Below are 19,486 nucleotides of genomic sequence, written 5' to 3'. Positions count from 1 at the left end.
ATACGGACGTTCCGGAAGTCTCCATAGAACGTCCGATAGCATGTTCACTAGTTCCGCATACCAGGCCCTGCGAGGCCAATCTGGAGCTACCAAAAGTAGAGGGACGCCTTCTGTCTTGATCTTTATTACGACCCTTGGGATCAAGGGGAGGGGTGGGAACAGATAAGGCATCTGGAACTGGGCCCACGAGATCACGAGAGCGTCGCATCCGACGGCCATCGGATCCCGAGATCTGGAAACGTACTGGGGAACCTTGTGGTTTGCCCGGGAGGCCATTAAGTCGACGTCTGGAACACCCCACCTCTGACAAATCTGGCTGAAGATTGAGGGGAGGAGAGACCACTCGCCCGCCATGAGGCCTTGGCGACTGAGAAAGTCGGCTTCCCAATTGTCCACCCCTGGGATGTGGACAGCTGATATAGAGGGAACGTGGCTCTCCGCCCAACGCAGAATTTTTGCCACCTCCGTCATGACCTGTCTGCTGCGAGTCCCTCCCTGATGGTTTATGTAAGCCATCGCGGTGGCGTTGTCCGACTGAATGCGGACCAGCTTTCCTAAGAGGAGGGACTGCCAGCGGATGAGGGCTAGGAAGATGGCTCTGATTTCCTAGAGGTTGATAGGAAGATGCGCCTCTAGAGCAATCCAGCGGCCTTGGGCCGTGAGGTAGAGAAAGACCGCTCCCCAACCCTGGAGACTGGCATCGGTGGTGACCTGCCAGCAGGGTGGGGAAGAAATGACCTCCCGTGCAGAATGGAGGTGAAGAGCGTCCACCAAGAGAGAGACTGCTTTACCTTGGAAGAGAGGCGAAGCGGGTGGTCCAGGGAAAGTGGGTTCCTGTCCCAGGCAGCCAGAAGGGCCAGCTGGAGGGGGCGAGTGTGGAACTGAGCATAGGGAACCGCTTCCATGGAAGCGACCATTTTCCCCAGGATCCTCATGGCGAGGCAGAGAGGCAGAGTGTTCGGGCCCTTTAGTGCTCTGACACCCTGACGAAGAGAAAGGAACTTCTCCTTGGGGAGGAAGACCTGAGCCTGAGAGGTGTCGAATTCTATGCCCAGGAACTCCAGCCGTTGGGTTGGAATCAAGGAGGACTTCTGATAGTTGATTATCCAGCCGAGGCGAATAAGCGTGTCCAGAGTAAGCTGGAGGCTCTGGCTGCAATCCCGACGAGACGAACCCTTGATCAGGAGATCGTTGAGGTATGGGATTACGAGAATCCCCTTTGAACGCAGAATGACCATGACCGCTGCCATGACCTTCGTAAAGACCCTGGGAGAAGACGCCAGACCGAAAGGGAGAGCCGTGAACTGGTAATAATGTTCTTGGATCGCGAACCGGAGGAACCTCTGATGCTGTACGCAAATCGGGATGTGTAGGTACGCATCCCGAATGTCCACGGAACACAGAAATTCTTTCGGTTCCATGGACGCAATCACCGAGCGTAGTGATTCCATTTTGAAGTGTCGAACTCTGAGATGACGGTTTAACCGCTTGAGATCCAAAATTGGACGGAGAGAGCCATCCTTTTTTTGGAACCACGAACAGGTTTGAGTAAAAACCCAAAAACCGCTCGCGATAAGGAACCGGAACTATAACTCCTGAGGCGAGGAGAGAATCGACGGCCTGGAGAAGCCCTGGGAGACGGGAGGACTGTTTGGGAGGACAAGAAAGAAAAAACGTCTTCCTGAAGAAGAAAATTCTATCTTGTAGCCTGAGGTGACGATCTCCCTGACCCAGGCGTCGTCGACTACCGATAGCCAAACTTCTGAGAACAGAAGCCGGCCTCCCACCCTGGAAGGATTTCCAGGTGGGGGCGACCCGTCATTTATTAGAAAATCTGTGGCCTCGAGGCCCAGACGGTTTTGAGAAGTGGCTCTTAGCTCTCCAGCGCGGTGGAGGCCTGAAGAAGGGCTTCCTCCGGTCTCCTTGTGAGGAGGACCGGTCCTGATGAGTGGGGTTTCCTGAGGAGGTAAAAGACCGAAAAAGACGAAAGGACTGGGGGCCCCTCTTGTTGGAGGGACGCCTAGGCTTAGAATGAGGTAAAGAGGTACTCTTACCACCCGTAGCGTCCGAGATCATTTGATCTAGCTGTGTGCCGAAGAGTCTGGAGCCCTGGAAGGACAGACCAGTGAGGGATTTTTTAGAAGCGGGATTTGCGTTCCACGCTTTAAGCCAAAGAACCCGGCGAATGGCCACAATGTTACTGTTAGCCCTCCCGAGCAAGCAGCCGCATCCAGGGAGACATTCATGAGGTATTTACCCACAAGAGAAATCTGATCCGCCAAATCAGACAGTTCCTCAGCAGGAGCAGAGGCCAAAATGCCTCTGCGCAGGGTCTTGGCCCAGGCTCACACAGCTTTCGCTACCCATGAAGAGGCGAAACTAGGACAGAGGGAGGCTCCAGAAGCCTCAAAACGCCGATTTGGATAATGCCTCAATTTGTCTCTCGATTTGTCTGATTTGATCCTTAAGAGATGCTGCGTCCGGAATAGACAAAAGCATCCGTGAGGATAATCTAGACAAGCGGGTCTACCTTAGGAGACTCGGACCATTTGCTAACAAGGTCTGAGTGAAAAGGGTATAAAATGTCCAGCTGTTTCCTGCCAGGGAAACGTTTACCAGGGTTTCCCAGTGTGTAGACGTAGTGCTGTCAATCTCCTTGTGATTGGGAAAAACTCTAGAGGGACGTTTAATCCATTTAAACGCAACGGAGACGTCCTGAGAGGTTGTCTCATCCTCCTTAAGCTCAAGCGTCTGAATAATAGCCGAAATAAGGCTATCAACCATATCCTGTGTACCGGAAGTCTGACCTGCATCCGAGTCAGATTCCGACTGAGAAGTTACGTCAGACCCGACATCCGCCTGCGAGGAGGGGGAACGGGCAGATTGGAGTATCCCTGTGTGATCCGGTGAACTGGAAGAGGATCAAGATAGGGTCCTCTTTCTGTATATTTTTCAAGTCTGCCTCTGTGAGGGTCTTGGACAGGTGCGAGCGAATCGCCGTGTGAGGCGTTCGTGGCACTGGTGGCATTAGATAGAAGCGGGATACGTTCAAGTGCCTGGACCAGGGACTGAGACACTTTTGTCAAGTCAGACACTGACAGACATTGCAACAGCCCACTCCGGGGGAGGGGGTGTGCACTCATCCCGAGACATAGGAGCTTCCTGAGGTGAAAGAAAAACCAAACGAGGATCTGGTGTTAGATCCAGGTCCGCCTTCTACAGACACTAAGCAAAAATGGTAGTTACCTGCCGATAACGGTATTTCTCTGATCCCATGATGGCACCACGGAGAGAGGGGTCCGCCCCCAGGGACAGGAAACCTACAGATGAAAAAGGGCGTACCTCTCTCCCACATCAGTTGGATTACAGAGCCTTATACAGAACTTCAGCTGCAACTCAATATTTGTACAAATTAAACTTAACCTATTTAACTTAACAGAGGCACCATGACTAAAACTAATTACTAGTACATTATCAAGTGCACACCTGTGTGTGAAAAGGGAGGGAATATACGGGTGCCATCATGGGATCAGAGAAATACCGTTATCGGCACCGTTATCTACCATTATCTACCATTTTCTCTATCCCCATGATGGCACCACGGAGAGATTTGAATAGATAGAGCTATTAGGGAGGGACCACTGCCTCTAGAACCCTTCGCCCAAAGGTAGGATCAGAGGAGGTCAAGTCTAAGCGGTAATGCTTGAAAAATGTAGACTGGGAAGACCAAGTGGCCGCTCTGCATATCTGTTGTATTGAAGCGCCAGCTCTCTCCGCCCAGGATGATGCCACTGCTCTGGTCGAATGAGCTTTTATGTTCTCTGGGATAGCTGTCCCACAGGATGAGTAGGATAGGGCGATGGCGTCTCTTATCCATCTTGCTAACGTGGCTTTCGATGCTTTTTGTCCTTTGCGTGGACCCTGGAAGCAGACAAACAGAGCCCTATCCTTCCTGCACTCCCTAGTGGCTGATAGATATTGGACCAGACATCTTTTTACGTCTAGGGTATGCAGTGTTTTTTCCCCCTCATTTTTAGGGTTGGGACAAAAGGAGGGTAAAGAAATTTCTTGCGTTCTGTGAAACTGTGACGCTATTTTAGGGAGATAAGCCGGGTCAGTTTTTAGAATGACTCTGTCATCAAGTATCTGAGTAAAGGGCGGGCATGAAGATAACGCTTGTATATCGCTGACACGACGAGCTGAGGTTAGGGCCACTAGGAGTGTGGTTTTTAGAGATAAGATCTTTAAAGGAACTTCTGTCAGGGGCTCAAAGGGAGGTTTGGTTAGAGCGTTTAGTACGAGGTTTAGATCCCATGGGGGAGAGTTGTGGAGGGGAATGGGTCTGGACCTAGATGAGGCTTTAATAAATCGCATGACCCAACGATTTCTGGCCAGATCATAATTATACAGTGCTGCCAAGGCTGCTACCTGAACCTTTAGAGTGTTTGTAGCCAAACCTCTTTCCAGACCTTTCTGTAAAAATTCAAGGACTTTCCCTATAGGAACTTCCCCAGACGGGTCTGCCCCTGATACTGACATGAATTTTTTCCACACTTTCCCATATATTCTAGTGGTTACGGGTTTTCTACTCTGTAATAGAGTGGACACCAAGTTAGGAGAGAACCCTTTGTCCCTCAGCAACCTCCTTTCAAAAGCCACGCTGTCATGTGTAAATTTTTTACATTGGGGTGAAATACTGGACCCTGGGACAGAAGTTTCGGCGTGTCTGGTAGAACCCATGGACTTGATATGGACATTTTTCTTAGCCAAGAAAACCATATTCTGCGGGGCCAGAATGGCGCTATTAGTATCACTGTAGTCCCCTCCTCCCGAATTTTCCTCAGCACTAAGGGGATGAGTGACATTGGGGGGAACGCATAGGCAAGGTGATAGTTCCAAGGAATTGTCAATGCGTCTAGAGCTACAGGGTTCCCCCGGGGATCGATTGAGCAGAATGTTTTTACTTTGCGGTTTTGACTGTTCGCGAATAGGTCTATTACTGGTAGGCCCCAGAGATTCACGATTTGATCGAAGACCGATTGGTTTAGCTCCCACTCTCCCTGCTTTAAGCATGTTCTGCTCAGGAAGTCTGTAGTTTGGTTTTCGGAGCCTTTTAAGTGAAGAGCGGTCAAGGACTTTAGACTGTGTTCCGGTATGTGGAAGATGGATTGGGTTACCTCCATCAGAGCTCGACACCTGGTTCCCCCTGGGTGGTTTAGATATGCAACCACTACCTGGTTGTCCGAAAAGACTTTTACATGATGACCGTGAAGGAGATATAGGAAGTGTGTTAGGGCCAGTTTTACCGCTAGCAGTTCTTTCATGTTGGAAGAGTCTAGCTCTTGACTTTTGTTCCAACTCCCCTGTGCCACTTGATCGCCTATATGTGCTCCCCAGCCCCAGGGGCTTGCATCCGTCGTTAGAAACTTCTCCGTCGGTAGCGCCCAAGGAACCCCTTTGGTTAGATTCCCTGGGTCTGCCCACCATGCTAGGGAGTGTATTGTGTTTGGAGAAATACTTAACTGCCCGTCTAAATTTCCGTGCAGAGAAATGCCTAAATTTAAAGTCTCCCATTGTAGATCCCGGGAATGAAGTTGTGCCCACTGAACTGCCGGAATGCAGGCAGTCATAGAGCCCAGGAGGGACATTGCTCTCCTCGGAGTGGTGACTGGGGATACCGTCAGCTGTAACACTGCCTGTGTCATTTTTTGTACCTTCTCCTGAGGAAGATAGCATGTCTGCGTGATCGAGTCTAGGACTATCCCCAAGTACTCCTGTACCTGGGATGGCACCATTTTGGACTTGGGTATGTGTAGCAGCCACCCTAGACTCGACAGAGAAGCAATGACCAGATTCAACTGTTGTTCGCAGTGTTGAAATGAGTTCCCTACCACGAGTAGGTCGTCTAGATAGGGAACTATTAAGATATTCTGTTCCCGTATGTGAGCCATTACCTCTGACATTATTTTTGTGAATACCCGAGGAGCGATAGCTATCCCGAAGGGGAGAGCCCGGAATTGGAAGTGTTTTACTTCCCCCTGGATATTCACTGCCAGTCTGAGATATTTTTGGTAATCTCTGTGGATGGGCACATGGTAATATGCGTCTCGTAAATCTAGAACAGTCATGAAACACAAAAGGAAAGAGTATTCTCACGCAAGATTTTATTGTCTCCATTTTGAAATGTTGTATCTCCAGGAAACTGTTTAGTTTTTTGAGATTTATGATCGTTCTGTACGATCCGTCCGGTTTTTTTCGGAGGAAGAGAGGAGAATAGAACCCCGTGCCTCTTTCCTGGTATGGAACTTCTTGCAATACATCTTTCTGGACTAGGCTCAGAATCTCCTTCTGGAGAGCTGACTGTTCGAGTGATTGTTTTTGAGGCGTTACCATGAAGGAGTTGCCGGGAGGAACACGAAATTTGAATTTGAGGCCTTCTCGTATAATACCTAGAATCCAAGGACTGTTTGAAATTCTTTCCCAGGCTGGAAGAAACTCGGCTAGTCTCCCTCCGACCCGGGGAGTACCTTCATTGGAATTTTTTATTATCTGGAGGGGGGGGTTTGTTGAACAAGAAGCCCCTGTTTTTGTTTCTTCTGTCTTCCCATCCGTCTTTATTTCCTTTTGGAGGTCTTCTGCGCATGAACTTTCTGTTCCGAAAGGAGCGCCTATATGACTGGTTGGGGATCCCGGGAAAAGATTTCTTTTTATCTCCTGCTTTGTCGAGGATGTCGTCCAACGTTGACCCAAACAGGAATTCACCTTCGCAAGGTATTGAGCAAAGCTTGGTCTTTGTCTGCAGGTCCCCCCGGCCAGCACTTTAGCCACAGGGCGCGTCTTGCGGCGTTTGAGAAAGAAGCCGACCTGGCTGATAATCTTGCTGAGTCCACCGAAGCGTCCGCCAGAAAAGCTGCTGCCCCTTTCATCATGGACACTGACTTTTGTATTGTCTCTCTTGGGACTCTCTCTTTTAGTTGCGAATCCAAATGTTCAAGCCATACCATTAGAGCACGGGCCGTGCAGGTGGCTGCGATGGCTGGCTTTAGACCCCCTACTGCCGCTTCCCAGGAGTTTAAGAAGGTGTCTGCCTTTTTGTCCATTGGATCCTTTAGAGTGCCCATGTCCTCGAAGGGCAGAGCGAACTTTTTAGAGGCCTTTGCTATGGCCACATCCAGTTTGGGTGCCTTGCTCCAGGATGAGCAGGCTGGGTCATCGAACAGGTACTTTCTCTTGGGGGTCAAGAGAACTTTTTTATCCGGTTTCTTCCATTCTTTCTTAATCAAAGAATGAATTTTCTCATTTATTGGAAATACTCTTCTTTTCTTTTGTTCTAGTCCGCTGAACATTATGTCCTGTGCTGTTCTTTTAGGGCGTTCGTCTACCAGACCCATAGTTGTTCTGATGGCCTTTACCAATGCGTCTGTCTCCTCGATGGGGAAGCAACTGCGTCCCCCCTCCGATGATAGTGAGGAGGTCTCGGATGTCGATGAATCATTAGAGTCAGATGTCTCGTTTTCTGATTCGTCTATACTGGACTCGGGAGACTTATGACCTGATCTATGTTTTTTCCTCGGAATTTTAATGCCTTTGAGGGCACTTTCCACTTGATTTTTTATTAGAGTTTTCAGGTCTGACGCGAACGCCGGAGATTCCTCCTGGATGGTTTTTTCTATGCAGGACCCGCATAGCTTTTTTTCCCATGAGGAAGGTAGCTCTTCCAAACATATCGCACACACTTTGTGCTTTGATTTGCCTGTACATTTCCTTCCCTAGGAGAAAAAGTAATCTCGTATTACATTATTACTTTCACGTAGATCACTCACCCCTTACGACTAAGAGATACCGTCTCTGGCCTCGGGACTGTATCCACTGGATTCGTCGCCGGCCGTGTATTTCCCCCAGAGACTCGGCTGCATTGTGACCCTGAGCGTCCGCTGCTGCTGCGTTGCTGGGATGAAGCGTTCCCCTTGCGCTGATGTTGTGAGCGCGGACGCAGTACTTCCTCAGGTGATGATTGTGCACATTCCTGTGCCTCTTGTGGTTCTTTACCGCTCATAGTGGCTCCGCACTGCGTTTGCCAAAAAGAGAGGGTTTTCCACGTTTCCTCTACCGAGGACGCTGTTTTTTAAACTTGCCGCCGGCAGAAGTGGTCATCTGCGCATGCGTGCGCGTCACTTCCGGTTCGCAGCACAGGCGTCCTATAGGGAAGATATTATTGGGGACGCCTGTGCGCGCGTTCTAACGTTCCGCCCGAGCCCGTACTTCCGGTTTGGGCGGCGGTTCAGCGGTGCCTGTGGCGCTTTGCTCTAGCGCTCCTGATAATGGTAGCGTAGCCGCCGCTACCCCCACGCACCTATTAGCGGTGCAGAGGCTGTAATGGTGACCGCCGTCACCTGCCTCTTTCCTCCCCCTTTTTTTTTTTTCCTGGGGAAGGCAGGCTCGAACCTCTTCACTGCCTTCCCCTGCAACACTCACCCGTAGGGCCCGCCGACCCCCGTGTTGGTGCCTCAGGGTCGGAGAAAAGGGGGGAGAAAACCAGCTGGACACAGCCGTGACAGGGCGCCCCCTGTCAGGAACCGACCGGCCAGCACCCTGGAATCCCACGAAGAATCTTCAGGTACGTCGCTGTAGGTTCCCCGTCAGGGACAGGAAACCAACTGATGTGGGAGAGAGGTACGCCCTTTTTCATCTGTAGGTTTCCTGTCCCTGGGGGCGGACCCCTCTCTCCGTGGTGCCATCATGGGGATAGAGAAAACTGAGATGCCTGGAGCCTGTCGGAGGGTGTATACTGCCGGGGAGGAGTTATTTCTTCTTTATGTGCATAGTGTCAGCCTCCTAGCGACAGCAGCATACACCCATGGTTACCTGTGTCCCCCAATGAAGCGAGAAAGAAAAATATTTACTTGTGTTGCCATTTTCTGAGACCCGTATCGCTTTCAATTTTCAGGCTATAGCTCTGTGTGACTGCTTATTTTTTGCATGCTGAGCTGATGTTTTTACGGATACCACTTTCGAATAGATGCGGTGTTTTGATCGCTTCTTAATGCAATTCTGGAGTTTTGATTTTTCTCTTGTTACACTGTTGACCAATCGGTTTAATTTACCGTATATACTCGAGTATAAGCCGACCCGAGTATAAGCCGACCCCCTAATTTTGCCACAAAAAACTGGGAAAACTTATTGACTCGAGTATAAGCTTAGGGTGGAAATGCAGCATTTACCGGTGAATTTCAAAAATAAAAATAGATCATTCTTACCCCATAGCTGTGCCATATAGTGCTCTGCACCGTTCATTATTGCCCCATAGCTGTGCCATATAGTGCTCTGCACCGTTCATATTTCCCCATAGCTGTGCCATATAGTGCTCTGCACCGTTCATATTGCCCCATAGCTCTGCCATATAGTGCTCTGCACCGTTCATATTTCCCCATAGCTGTGCCCCATATAGTGCTCTGCACCGTTCATATTTCCCCATAGATGCTCCACATATATCTGTGCCATTGCTGCTGCTGCAATAAAAAAAAAAATGCCATACTCCCCTTTCTTGCTTGCAGCTCCCAGCGTCCGGTCCCGGCATCTCTCCGCTCTGACTGATCAGGCAGAGGGCGCCGCGCACACTATATGCGTCATCGCGCCCTCTGACCTGCACAGTCAGAGCGCAGAGACGCCGGGAAGATGGAGCGGCGCCCGGCGACTGGAACGGGGACAGGTGAATATGAGATACTTACCTGGTCCCAGCGTCTGGCTCCTTCCCCCGTACAGCTGGTCTTCGGTGCCGCAGCTTCTTCCTCTATCAGCGGTGCCTCCCTATGGGAGGTGGAGCCGCTTATTCATTTCTCTAATGAGCGGTCCCACGTGACCGCTGAACAGTGGAAGAGCTGCAGCACCGAAGACCGTGGGACAGGCGGGGAGCGTCAGGATCGCTGGAAGCAGGTAAGTATGCCTCAGCGCCCTCACCCGCCGACCCTGCCACCCACCTTGACTCGAGTATAAGCCAAGAAGGGCACTTTCAGCCCAAAAATTTGGGCTGAAAATCTCGGCTTATACTCGAGTATATACGGTACCTTCTACTTTGATAGATTGCTATGCATAGCAAAAATCATTGCATCCTATAAACGCCAGCTACAGGCTGAATCGTCCTGACAAGCACGTAGGTCTTCAGCAGACCTTCGGCTGTCATGGCAACCCGTCGTTGCCCCATGCTGGTGGGCATGTGGAATGACACACCCCCTGTCGGCACATGTTCAAAGCCACTGTTATGAGATTTTCTATCAAAGGTGATGGAACGCTCACTGTATCTATGGTGTCAGAAGTAAAATGTTCCATAGAGACAGCAAATTTCAGCACTCAAAAATAGAATTTATTAATGATAAAGCAAAAAATAGGATAAATCAAACCCAAATGGAAACAGATATAGTTGACTCAACGTTTTAGCACACCACGGCCTTTTTCAAGAAATATCTGTGATGAGTGGGGTCGCCGAGTTTTGGGATCAAATGTCCATGGAGCCGGCTCCACAAAATCCCTTAATCACAAATTCTCTTTACAGGGTCTATGAACAGATTTACTTCCACATAAAATAATTTGAACAAACCTGTCACTTGGAGGCTCTTCCAGAACTTTGTCTTTATTTCTTTTCCGCACCCTGGGAACAATGCTTTGCCTTGCTGATTGGCGATCATGGGGTTTTGGATCTGTGATTGAGACAATGTCTTCAATATCATCCACTAACGAGTCACAAGAAGCGGGCATTGTCTGAAAAAGATATCAACAGGCTACAGAAACTGTGGCTAAATGTACCATAGAAATCGACTTTCCCTTATGTTCCCACATTACAAGAGCACATGCACTTACCTCAAGTTACGAAACTTCACTAATGTGTCAAACCTAACAAAAGAAAAGAAAAAAATTAGAGAGACCCCAATTCAAGCAATGTATCACTTACTGGGCTGCTTGCTGCAGTTTTGATAAAATCACTGTTTGTTTATCTGCTAAAGATCTACTAGTTCTCTGAAAGCTGAGATTTGCATAACCATGCCCACATTTCTGATTCCCCGCTTTCTATGCACACTGTGCATAGGCAGAAAGCTGACAATCAGTGGTTGGGGCGGGGTCATACAGCGATCATGAATATGGAGGACTATATGGTAGCAGGTTTACTAGTCCTCTAATGACAATCTCTTACTTTAGAATAGTAAAAATAAATTAGCCCCATTGTCATAGTTATTTTGGATGACAACCCCTTTGCTATAAGCACCACTGCATTTACACGGGTCGATCAGTTAATCAGTTATGGGGCTTATTATGTATAGAGCAATATATGGGGTGCATTATTGTGTATGGAGCATTACATGGGACACATACTGTATGAAGCATTATATGGGGCACATTATTCTGTATGGAGGATTATGTGGTCCGGTTTTTGAGCTATTTATATCACCCATGTAATGTGAAGTGAAATCTCTGGCATTGTCCTATACCTATATTTCTCTGCTGTATGAGTGCATCAAGAATTGTGGTATGTGTTAAAGGGGCCCACAGACTCCCTCGCCCGGGGCCCATAAAAATCTGGAGCCAGGGCCCTCTCTGAAACAGTCTGGCAGTGTTGGTTTCTTGACTGTCATTTATATTGCATTTGGTATTGTATGTAAAATAATAATATTTTGACACTGGCCACTGCAGCTTTTCTATACGCATACTTCCAGTCCTTTAACCCCTTTCTGCCATTAGACGTACTATTGCGTCCATGTGGGGTGGGCTTTACTTCCCAAGGACGCAATAGTACGTCATATGCGATCGGCAGCGCTCACGGGGGGAGCGCCGCCGATCGCGGTCGGGTGTCAGCTGTTTATCGCAGCTGACATCCGGCACTATGTGCCAGGAGCGGTCACGGACCGCCCCCGGCACATTAACCCCCGGCACACCGCGATTAAAGATGATCGCGATGTGCCGGCGGTGCAGGGAAGCACCGCGCAGGGAGGGGGCTCCCTGCGGGCTTCCCTGAGCCCCCCGCAGCAACGCGATGTGATCGCGTTGCTGCGAGGGTCTTACCTCCCTCCCTGCCTGCTCGAGCCCCGGATCCAAGATGGCCGCGGATCCGGGTCCTGCAGGGAGGGAGGTGGCTTCACAGAGCCTGCTCAGAGCAGGCACTGTGAAGGCTGCAGCGCTGCATGTCAGATCAGTGATCTGACAGAGTGCTGTGCAAACTGTCAGATCACTGATCTGTGATGTCCCCCCCTGGGACAAAGTAAAAAAAAAAAATTTCAAATGTGTAAAAAAAAAATAAAAAAAAATATTCCAAAATAATGAAAAAAAAAATAAAAATATTATTCCCATAAATACATTTCTTTATCTAAATAAAAAAAAAAAAACAATAAAAGTACACATATTTAGTATCGCCGCGTCCGTAACGACCCGACCTATAAAACTGGCCCACTAGTTAACCCCTTCAGTAAACACCGTAAGAAAAAAAAAAAAAAACGAGGCAAAAAACAACGCTTTATTATCATACCGCCGAACAAAAAGTGGAATAACACGCGATCAAAAAGACAGATATAACTAACCATGGTACCGCTGAAAACGTCATCTTGTCCCGCAAAAAAACGAGCCGCCATACAGCATCATCAGCAAAAAAATAAAAAAGTTATAGTCCTGAGAATAAAGCGATGCAAAAATAATTATTTTTTCTATAAAATAGTTTTTATCGTATAAAAGCGCCAAAACATAAAAAAATGATATAAATGAGGTGTCGCTGTAATCGTACTGACCCGAAGAATAAAACTGCTTCATCAATTTTACCAAACGCGGAACGGTATAAACGCCTCCCCCAAAAGAAATTCATGAATAGCTGGTTTTTGGTCATTCTGCCTCACAAAAATCGGAATAAAAAGCGATCAAAAAATGTCACGTGCCCGAAAATGTTACCAATAAAAACATCAACTCGTCCCGCAAAAAACAAGACCTCACATGACTCTGTGGACCAAAATATAGAAAAATTATAGCTCTCAAAATGTGGTAACGCAAAAAATATTTTTTGCAATAAAAAGCGTCTTTCAGTGTGTGACGGCTGCCAATCATAAAAATCCGCTAAAAAACCCGCTATAAAAGTAAATCAAACCCTCCTTCATCACCCCCTTAGTTAGGGAAAAATTAAAAAAATGTATTTATTTCCATTTTCCCATTAGGGCTAGGGTTAGAGTTAGGGCTAGGGTTAGGGCTAGGGTTAGGGCTAGGGTTAGGGTTAGGGGGTATCAGCGTACTCAGGACAAATAGGACAACAACTTTTGGGGTCCAATTTCTCCTGCTACCCTTGGGAAAATACAAAACTCGGGGCTAAAACATATTTTTTGGGGGAAAAAAAAAGATTTTTTATTTTCACGGCTCTGCGTTATAAACTGTAGTGAAACACTTGGGGGTTCAAAGTTCTCACAACACATCTAGATTAGTTCCCTGGGGGGTCTAGTTTCCAATATGGGGTCACTTGTGGGGGGTTTCTACTGTTTAGGTACATTAGGGGTTCTGCAAACGCAATGTGACGTCTGCAGACCATTCCATCTAAGTCTGCATTCCAAATGGCGCTCCTTCCCTTCCGAGCTCTGCCATGCGCTCAAACGTTGGTTTCCCCCAACATACGGGGTATCAGCGTACTCAGGACAAATTGGACAACAACTTTTGGGGTCGAATTTCTCCTCTTACCCTCGGGAAAATACAAAACTGGGGGCTAAAAAATAATTTTGGGGGGAAAGATTTTTTTTTTTAATTTTCACGGCTCTGCGTTACAAACTGTAGTGAAACACTTGGGGGTTCAAAGCTATCACAACACATCTAGACGAGTTCCTTAGGGGGTCTAGTTTCCAAAATGGTGTCACTTGTGGGAGGTTTCTACTGTTTAGGTACATTAGGGGCTCTGCACATGCAATGTGACACCTGCAGACCATTCCATCTAAGTCCTCATTCCAAATGGAGCTCCTTCCCTTCCGAGCCCTCCCATGCGCCCAAACAGTGGTTCCCCCCCACATATAGGGTATCAGCGCACTCAGGACAAATTGGACAACAAATTGTGGGGTCGAATTTCTCCTGTTACCCTCGGGAAAATACAAAACTGGGGGCTAAAAAATAATTTTTGTGGGAAAAAAATTTTGTTTTATTTTTACGGCTCTCCATTATAAACTTCTGTGAAGCCCTTGGTGGGTCAAAGCGCTCAGCACACATCTAGATAAGTTCCTAAGGGGGTCTACTTTCCAAAATGGTGTCACTTGTGGGGGGTTTCTACTGTTTAGGTACATTAGGGGCTCTGCAAACGCAATGTGACACCTGCAGACCATTCCATCTAAGTCTGCATTCAAATGGCACTCCTTCCCTTCTGAGCCCTCCCATGTGCCCAAACAGTGGTTCCCCCCACATATGGTGTATCATCGCACTCAGGACAAATTGGGCAACAAATTTTGGGGTCCAATTTCTCCTGTTACCCTCAGGAAAATACAAAACTGGGGGCTAAAAAAATAATTTTTGTGGGAAAAAATTTTGTTTTATTTTTACGGCTCTGCATTATAAACTTCTGTGAAGCACTTGGTGGGTCAAAGTGCTCACCACACCTCTAGATAAGTTCCTTAGGGGGTCTACTTTCCAAAATGGTGTCATTTGTGGGGGGTTTCAATGTTTAGCCACATCAGTGGCTCTTCAAACGCAACATGGCGTCCCATCTCAATTCCTGTCAATTTTGCTTTGAAAAGTCAAACGGCGCTCCTTCCCTTCCGAGCTCTCCCATCCACCCAAACAGTGGTTTACCCCCACATATGGGGTATCAGCGTACTCAGGACAAATTGTACAACAACTTTTGGGGTCCAATTTCTTCTCTTACCCTTGGGAAAATAAAAAATTGGGGGCAAAAAGACAATTTTTGTGAAAAAATATGATTTTTTATTTTTACGGTTCTACATTATAAACTTCTGTGAAGCACTTGGTGGGTCAAAGTGCTCACCACACCTCTAGATAAGTTCCTTAGGGGGTCTACTTTCCAAAATGGTGTCACTTGTGGGGGGTTTCAATGTTTAGCCACATCAGGGGCTCTCCAAACGAAACATGGCGTCCCATCTCAATTCCAGTCAATTTTGCATTGAAAAGTCAAATGGCACTCCTTCGCTTCCGAGCTCTGCCATGCGCCCAAACAGTGGTTTACCCCCACATGTGGGGTATTGGCATACTCAGGACAAATTGTACAACAATGTTTGGGGTCCATTTTCTCCTGTTACCCTTGGTAAAATAAAACAAATTGGAGCTGAATTAAATTTTTTGTGAAAAAAAGTTAAATGTTCATTTTTATTTAAACATTCAAAAAATTCCTGTGAAGCACCAGAAGGGTTAATAAACTTCTTAAATATGGTTTTGAGCACCTTGAGGGGTGTAGTTTTTAGAATGGTGTCACACTTGGGTATTTTCTATCATATAGACCCCTCAAAATGACTTCAAATGAGATGTGGTCCCTAAAATAAAATGGTGTTGTAGAAATGAGAAATTGCTGGTCAACTTTTAACCCTTATAACTCCCTAACAAAAAAAAATTTTGGTTCCAAAATTGTGCTGATGTAAAGTAGACATGTGGGAAATGTTACTTATTAAGTATTTTGTGTGACATATCTCTGTGATTTAATTGCATAAAAATTCAAAGTTGGAAAATTGCGAAATTTTCATAATTTTCGCCAAATTTCCGTTTTTTTCACAAATAAACGCAGGTACTATCAAATAATTTTTACCATTGTCATGAAGTACAATATGTCACGAGAAAACAATGTCAGAATCACCAGGATCCATTGAAGCGTTCCAGAGTTATAACCTCATAAAGGGACAGTGGTCAGAATTGTAAAAATTGGCCCGGTCATTAACGTGCAAACCACCCTTGGGGGTAAAGGGGTTAAAGCAGAGTTTTCAATAGACTCCTTATCAGAGGCAGGATTACAATAACCGGTAACAACTCTATACACAGCTGATAATACAGGATCAACCAATCACATTGACGTCTGCTCCCCCTGCTCTCACAATCATTAGTTGCTTCAATTAAAAAAAAAATATATATATATAATACACCACTGATCAATAAGTTATCATCTCCCCTAAGTATAGGAGATAGCTAGTTTTCACCAAAGAACTCCCTTAAGGCAAACTATCGTAAGTGTACATCACAGGTATGGTGTGCGTACACAGTAGATGTGCACGAGCGTCCTGCATCTTACCGTCAACGCTCCACTCTAAGGGTACGTTCACATTTGCGGTTTGCGCCGCAGCGTCGCCGCCGCAACAAAACGCATGCGTCGTGCGGCCCTATCTTTAACATTGGGGCCGCATGTGCATGTGTTGTGTTGCGTTTTGTTGCGTTTTATGCCGCATGCGGCGTTAGGGCGCACCTGCCTGGGCGCGTCAAACGCAACATGTTGCATTTTTCGGGCAGCGCCGACCTTTTCAAAAACGCATGCGTCGTGCGGCCCTATCTTTTAACATTGGCGCCGCATGGGCCGCATGTGCATGCGTTTTGCTGCGTTTTTGTTTGCGTTGTGCGTTGCGGCGACGACGCTGCAGCGCACAACGCAAATGTGAACTTAGACTTAGAGATACGATAAAAAGGTATTGGCACATACTTGTAGTGTGGCAACCGGCAGGGACGTGGCGCATCAGGCACCTCAGTCCAGCAGGGACGTCGGGGCAGATGTACCGTGGCACGAACGGTATCGGGCACCGCTGTGAGGCACGAACAGGTATCGGGCACCACTGAAGGGCTCAACAGGTATCGGGCACCACTGAAGGGCTCAACAGGTATCGGGCACCACTGAAGGGCTCAACAGGTATCGGGCACCGCTGTGAGGCACAAACAGGTATCGGGCACCACTGAAGGGCTCAACAGGTATCGGGCACCACTGAAGGGCTCAACAGGTATCGGGCACCGCTGTGAGGCACGAACAGGTATCGGGCACCACTGAAGGGCTCAACAGGTATCGGGCACCACTGAAGGGCTCAACAGGTATCGGGCACCACTGAAGGGCTCAACAGGTATCGGGCACCACTGAAGGGCACGAACAGGGATTTGCAAATACTTGCAGTATGGGACCCCAGAATCAAATCTACCTACGGGCACTAGGTATCCCAGTCCGACAGGGACGCGCCGCGTCAGGTACCTGGCAGCACTGTACTCGTTAGGTGCCAGCGGGTCAGGGAGACAGGACTTGTCTGCCTCCGTATAGACGGCGGGAAGCAGGGGCCATACGTGGTAAGAAAGCGATCACTGAGGAGACGCCCGTGCCGCAGCCCCGCGAGGCCTCACTCACCGGCTCCACGCGGACTCTGCCCGAATGTAGCGATCACACAACAGCCCGGACCGCGCACACAGCTGCACTCACAGGAAACTTTCCTTCTGTCCCACCATGCAAGTTTACACACGTGACCATACCTCAGACACACGCTGTACGGAGACCCGTCGTGGACAAACTGAGGCAAAAAGCGAATGTCGTAAAACGTGAGGCGATTACAGATGTGCGGATTAGTTTATAGATACGCGATTACCCTTGCGACTCCGAGTGCAGAGCAACTGTGTCTGTGTGGGGGGAAATAGATTATTACCACATGGTGGTATCTATCGTCACAGTAGTGATGAATGATGTGAGAAGGCGTAGTCTCTTGAGGTGGGTGGAGAGCACTAGCAAAGAGGCAGAGAGGACTAGTAATGAGGAGAGGACTAGTAAGGTGGAGAGCACTAGCAAAGAGGCAGAGAGGACTAGTAATGAGGAGAGGACTAGCGAAGAGGCAGAGAGGACTAGTAATGAGGAGAGGACTAGTAAGGTGGAGAGCACTAGCAAAGAGGCAGAGAGGACTAGTAATGAGGAGAGGACTAGCGAAGAGGCAGAGAGGACTAGTAATGAGGAGAGGACTAGCGAAGAGGCAGAGAGGACTAGTAATGAGGAGAGGACTAGCAAAGAGGCAGAGAGGACTAGTAATGAGGAGAGGACTAGCGAAGAGGCAGAGAGGACTAGTAATGAGGAGAGGACTAGTAAGGTGGAGAGCACTAGCAAAGAGGCAGAGAGGACTAGCAATGAGGAGAGGACTAGTAATGAGAGGACAAGCAAAGAGACAGAGGACTAGTAATGAGAGGACTAGTAAGGTGGAGAGCACTAGCAAAGAGGCAGAGAGGACTAGTAATGAGAGGACAAGCAAAGAGACAGAGAGGACTAGTAATGAGAGGACAAGCAAAGAGACAGAGGACTAGTAATGAGAAGAGGACTAGCGAAGAGGCAGAGAGGACTAGTAATGAGGAGAGGACTAACAAAGAGGCAGAGAGGACTAGTAATGAGGAGAGGACTAGTAATGAGGAGAGGACTAGCGAAGAGGCAGAAAGGACTAGTAATGAGGAGAGGACTAGCGAAGAGGCAGAAAGGAATAGTAATGAGGAGAGGACTAGCGAAGAGGCATAGAGGACTAGTAATGAGGAGAGGACTAGCAAAGAGGCAGAGAGAACTAGTAATGAGGAGAGGACTAGCAAAGAGGCAGAGAGGACTAGTAATGAGGAGAGGACTAGCAAAGAGGCAGAGAGGACTAGTAATGAGGAGAGGACTAGCAAAGAGAGATGACTAGTAAGGAGGAGAGCACTAGCAAAGAGGCAGAGAGGACTAGTAATGAGGCAGAGGACTAGCAAAGTGGCAGAGAGGACTAGTAATGAGGAGAGGACTCGAAAAGAGGCAGAGGACTAGTGAGGAGAGGACTAGTAATGAGAGCACTAGCAAAGAGGCAGAGAGGACTAGTAATGAGGAGAGGACTAGCAAAGAGGCAGAGAGGACTAGTAATGAGGAGAGGACTAGCAAAGAGGCAGAGAGGACTAGTAATGAGGAGAGGACTAGCAAAGAGGCAGAGAGGACTAGTAATGAGGAGAGGACTAGCAAAGAGAGAGGACTAGTAAGGAGGAGAGCACTAGCAAAGAGGCAGAGAGGACTAGTAATGAGGCAGAGGACTAGTAATGAGGAGAGGACTAGCAAAGTGGCAGAGAGGACTAGTAATGAGGAGAGGACTAGAAAAGAGGCAGAGGACTAGTGAGGAGAGGACTAGCAAAGTGGCAGAGAGGACTAGTAATGAGAGGACTAGAAAAGAGGCCGAGGACTAGTGAGGAGAGGACTAGTAATGAGGAGAGCACTAGCAAAGAGGCAGAAAGGACTAGTAATGAGGCGGAGAGGACTAGTAATGAGAAGATGACTAGCAAAGAGGCGGAGAGGACTAGCAAAGTGGCAGAGAGGACTAGTAATGAGGAGAGGACTAGCAAAGAGGCAGAGAGGACTAGTAATGAGAGGACTAGCAAAGAGAGGACTAGTAAGGAGGAGAGCACTAGCAAAGAGGCAGAGAGGACTAGTAATGAGGAGAGGACTAGAAAAGAGGCAGAGGACTAGTGAGGAGTGGACTAGCAAAGTGGCAGAGAGGACTAGTAATGAGAGGACTAGAAAAGAGGCCGAGGACTA

The 19,486-nt window shown here is 48.0% G+C and overlaps 1 protein-coding gene across 1 annotated transcript in view; it reads right to left on the bottom strand.

The window, feature by feature from the left end:
* Positions 1-17,437, bottom strand: part of CDKAL1 (CDK5 regulatory subunit associated protein 1 like 1) — a 1,139,765-nt gene extending 1,122,328 nt beyond the window's left edge. The window contains exons 1-3 of the mRNA XM_069730862.1: positions 17,315-17,437; positions 10,855-10,888; positions 10,595-10,755 (exon numbers count right to left, since the gene is read on the bottom strand). Of these exons, the coding sequence (XP_069586963.1) occupies positions 10,595-10,752 (158 nt within the window). The 5' untranslated portion in view covers positions 10,753-10,755; positions 10,855-10,888; positions 17,315-17,437. The remainder of the gene's footprint in view (positions 1-10,594; positions 10,756-10,854; positions 10,889-17,314) is intronic.
* Positions 17,438-19,486: the final 2,049 nt, after the last annotated feature.

Source organism: Ranitomeya imitator, chromosome 6, assembly GCF_032444005.1.
Source record: "Ranitomeya imitator isolate aRanImi1 chromosome 6, aRanImi1.pri, whole genome shotgun sequence".
In the NCBI taxonomy this organism is placed as follows: Eukaryota; Metazoa; Chordata; class Amphibia; order Anura; family Dendrobatidae; genus Ranitomeya; species Ranitomeya imitator.
This window is presented reverse-complemented; position numbering and strand designations above follow the sequence as displayed.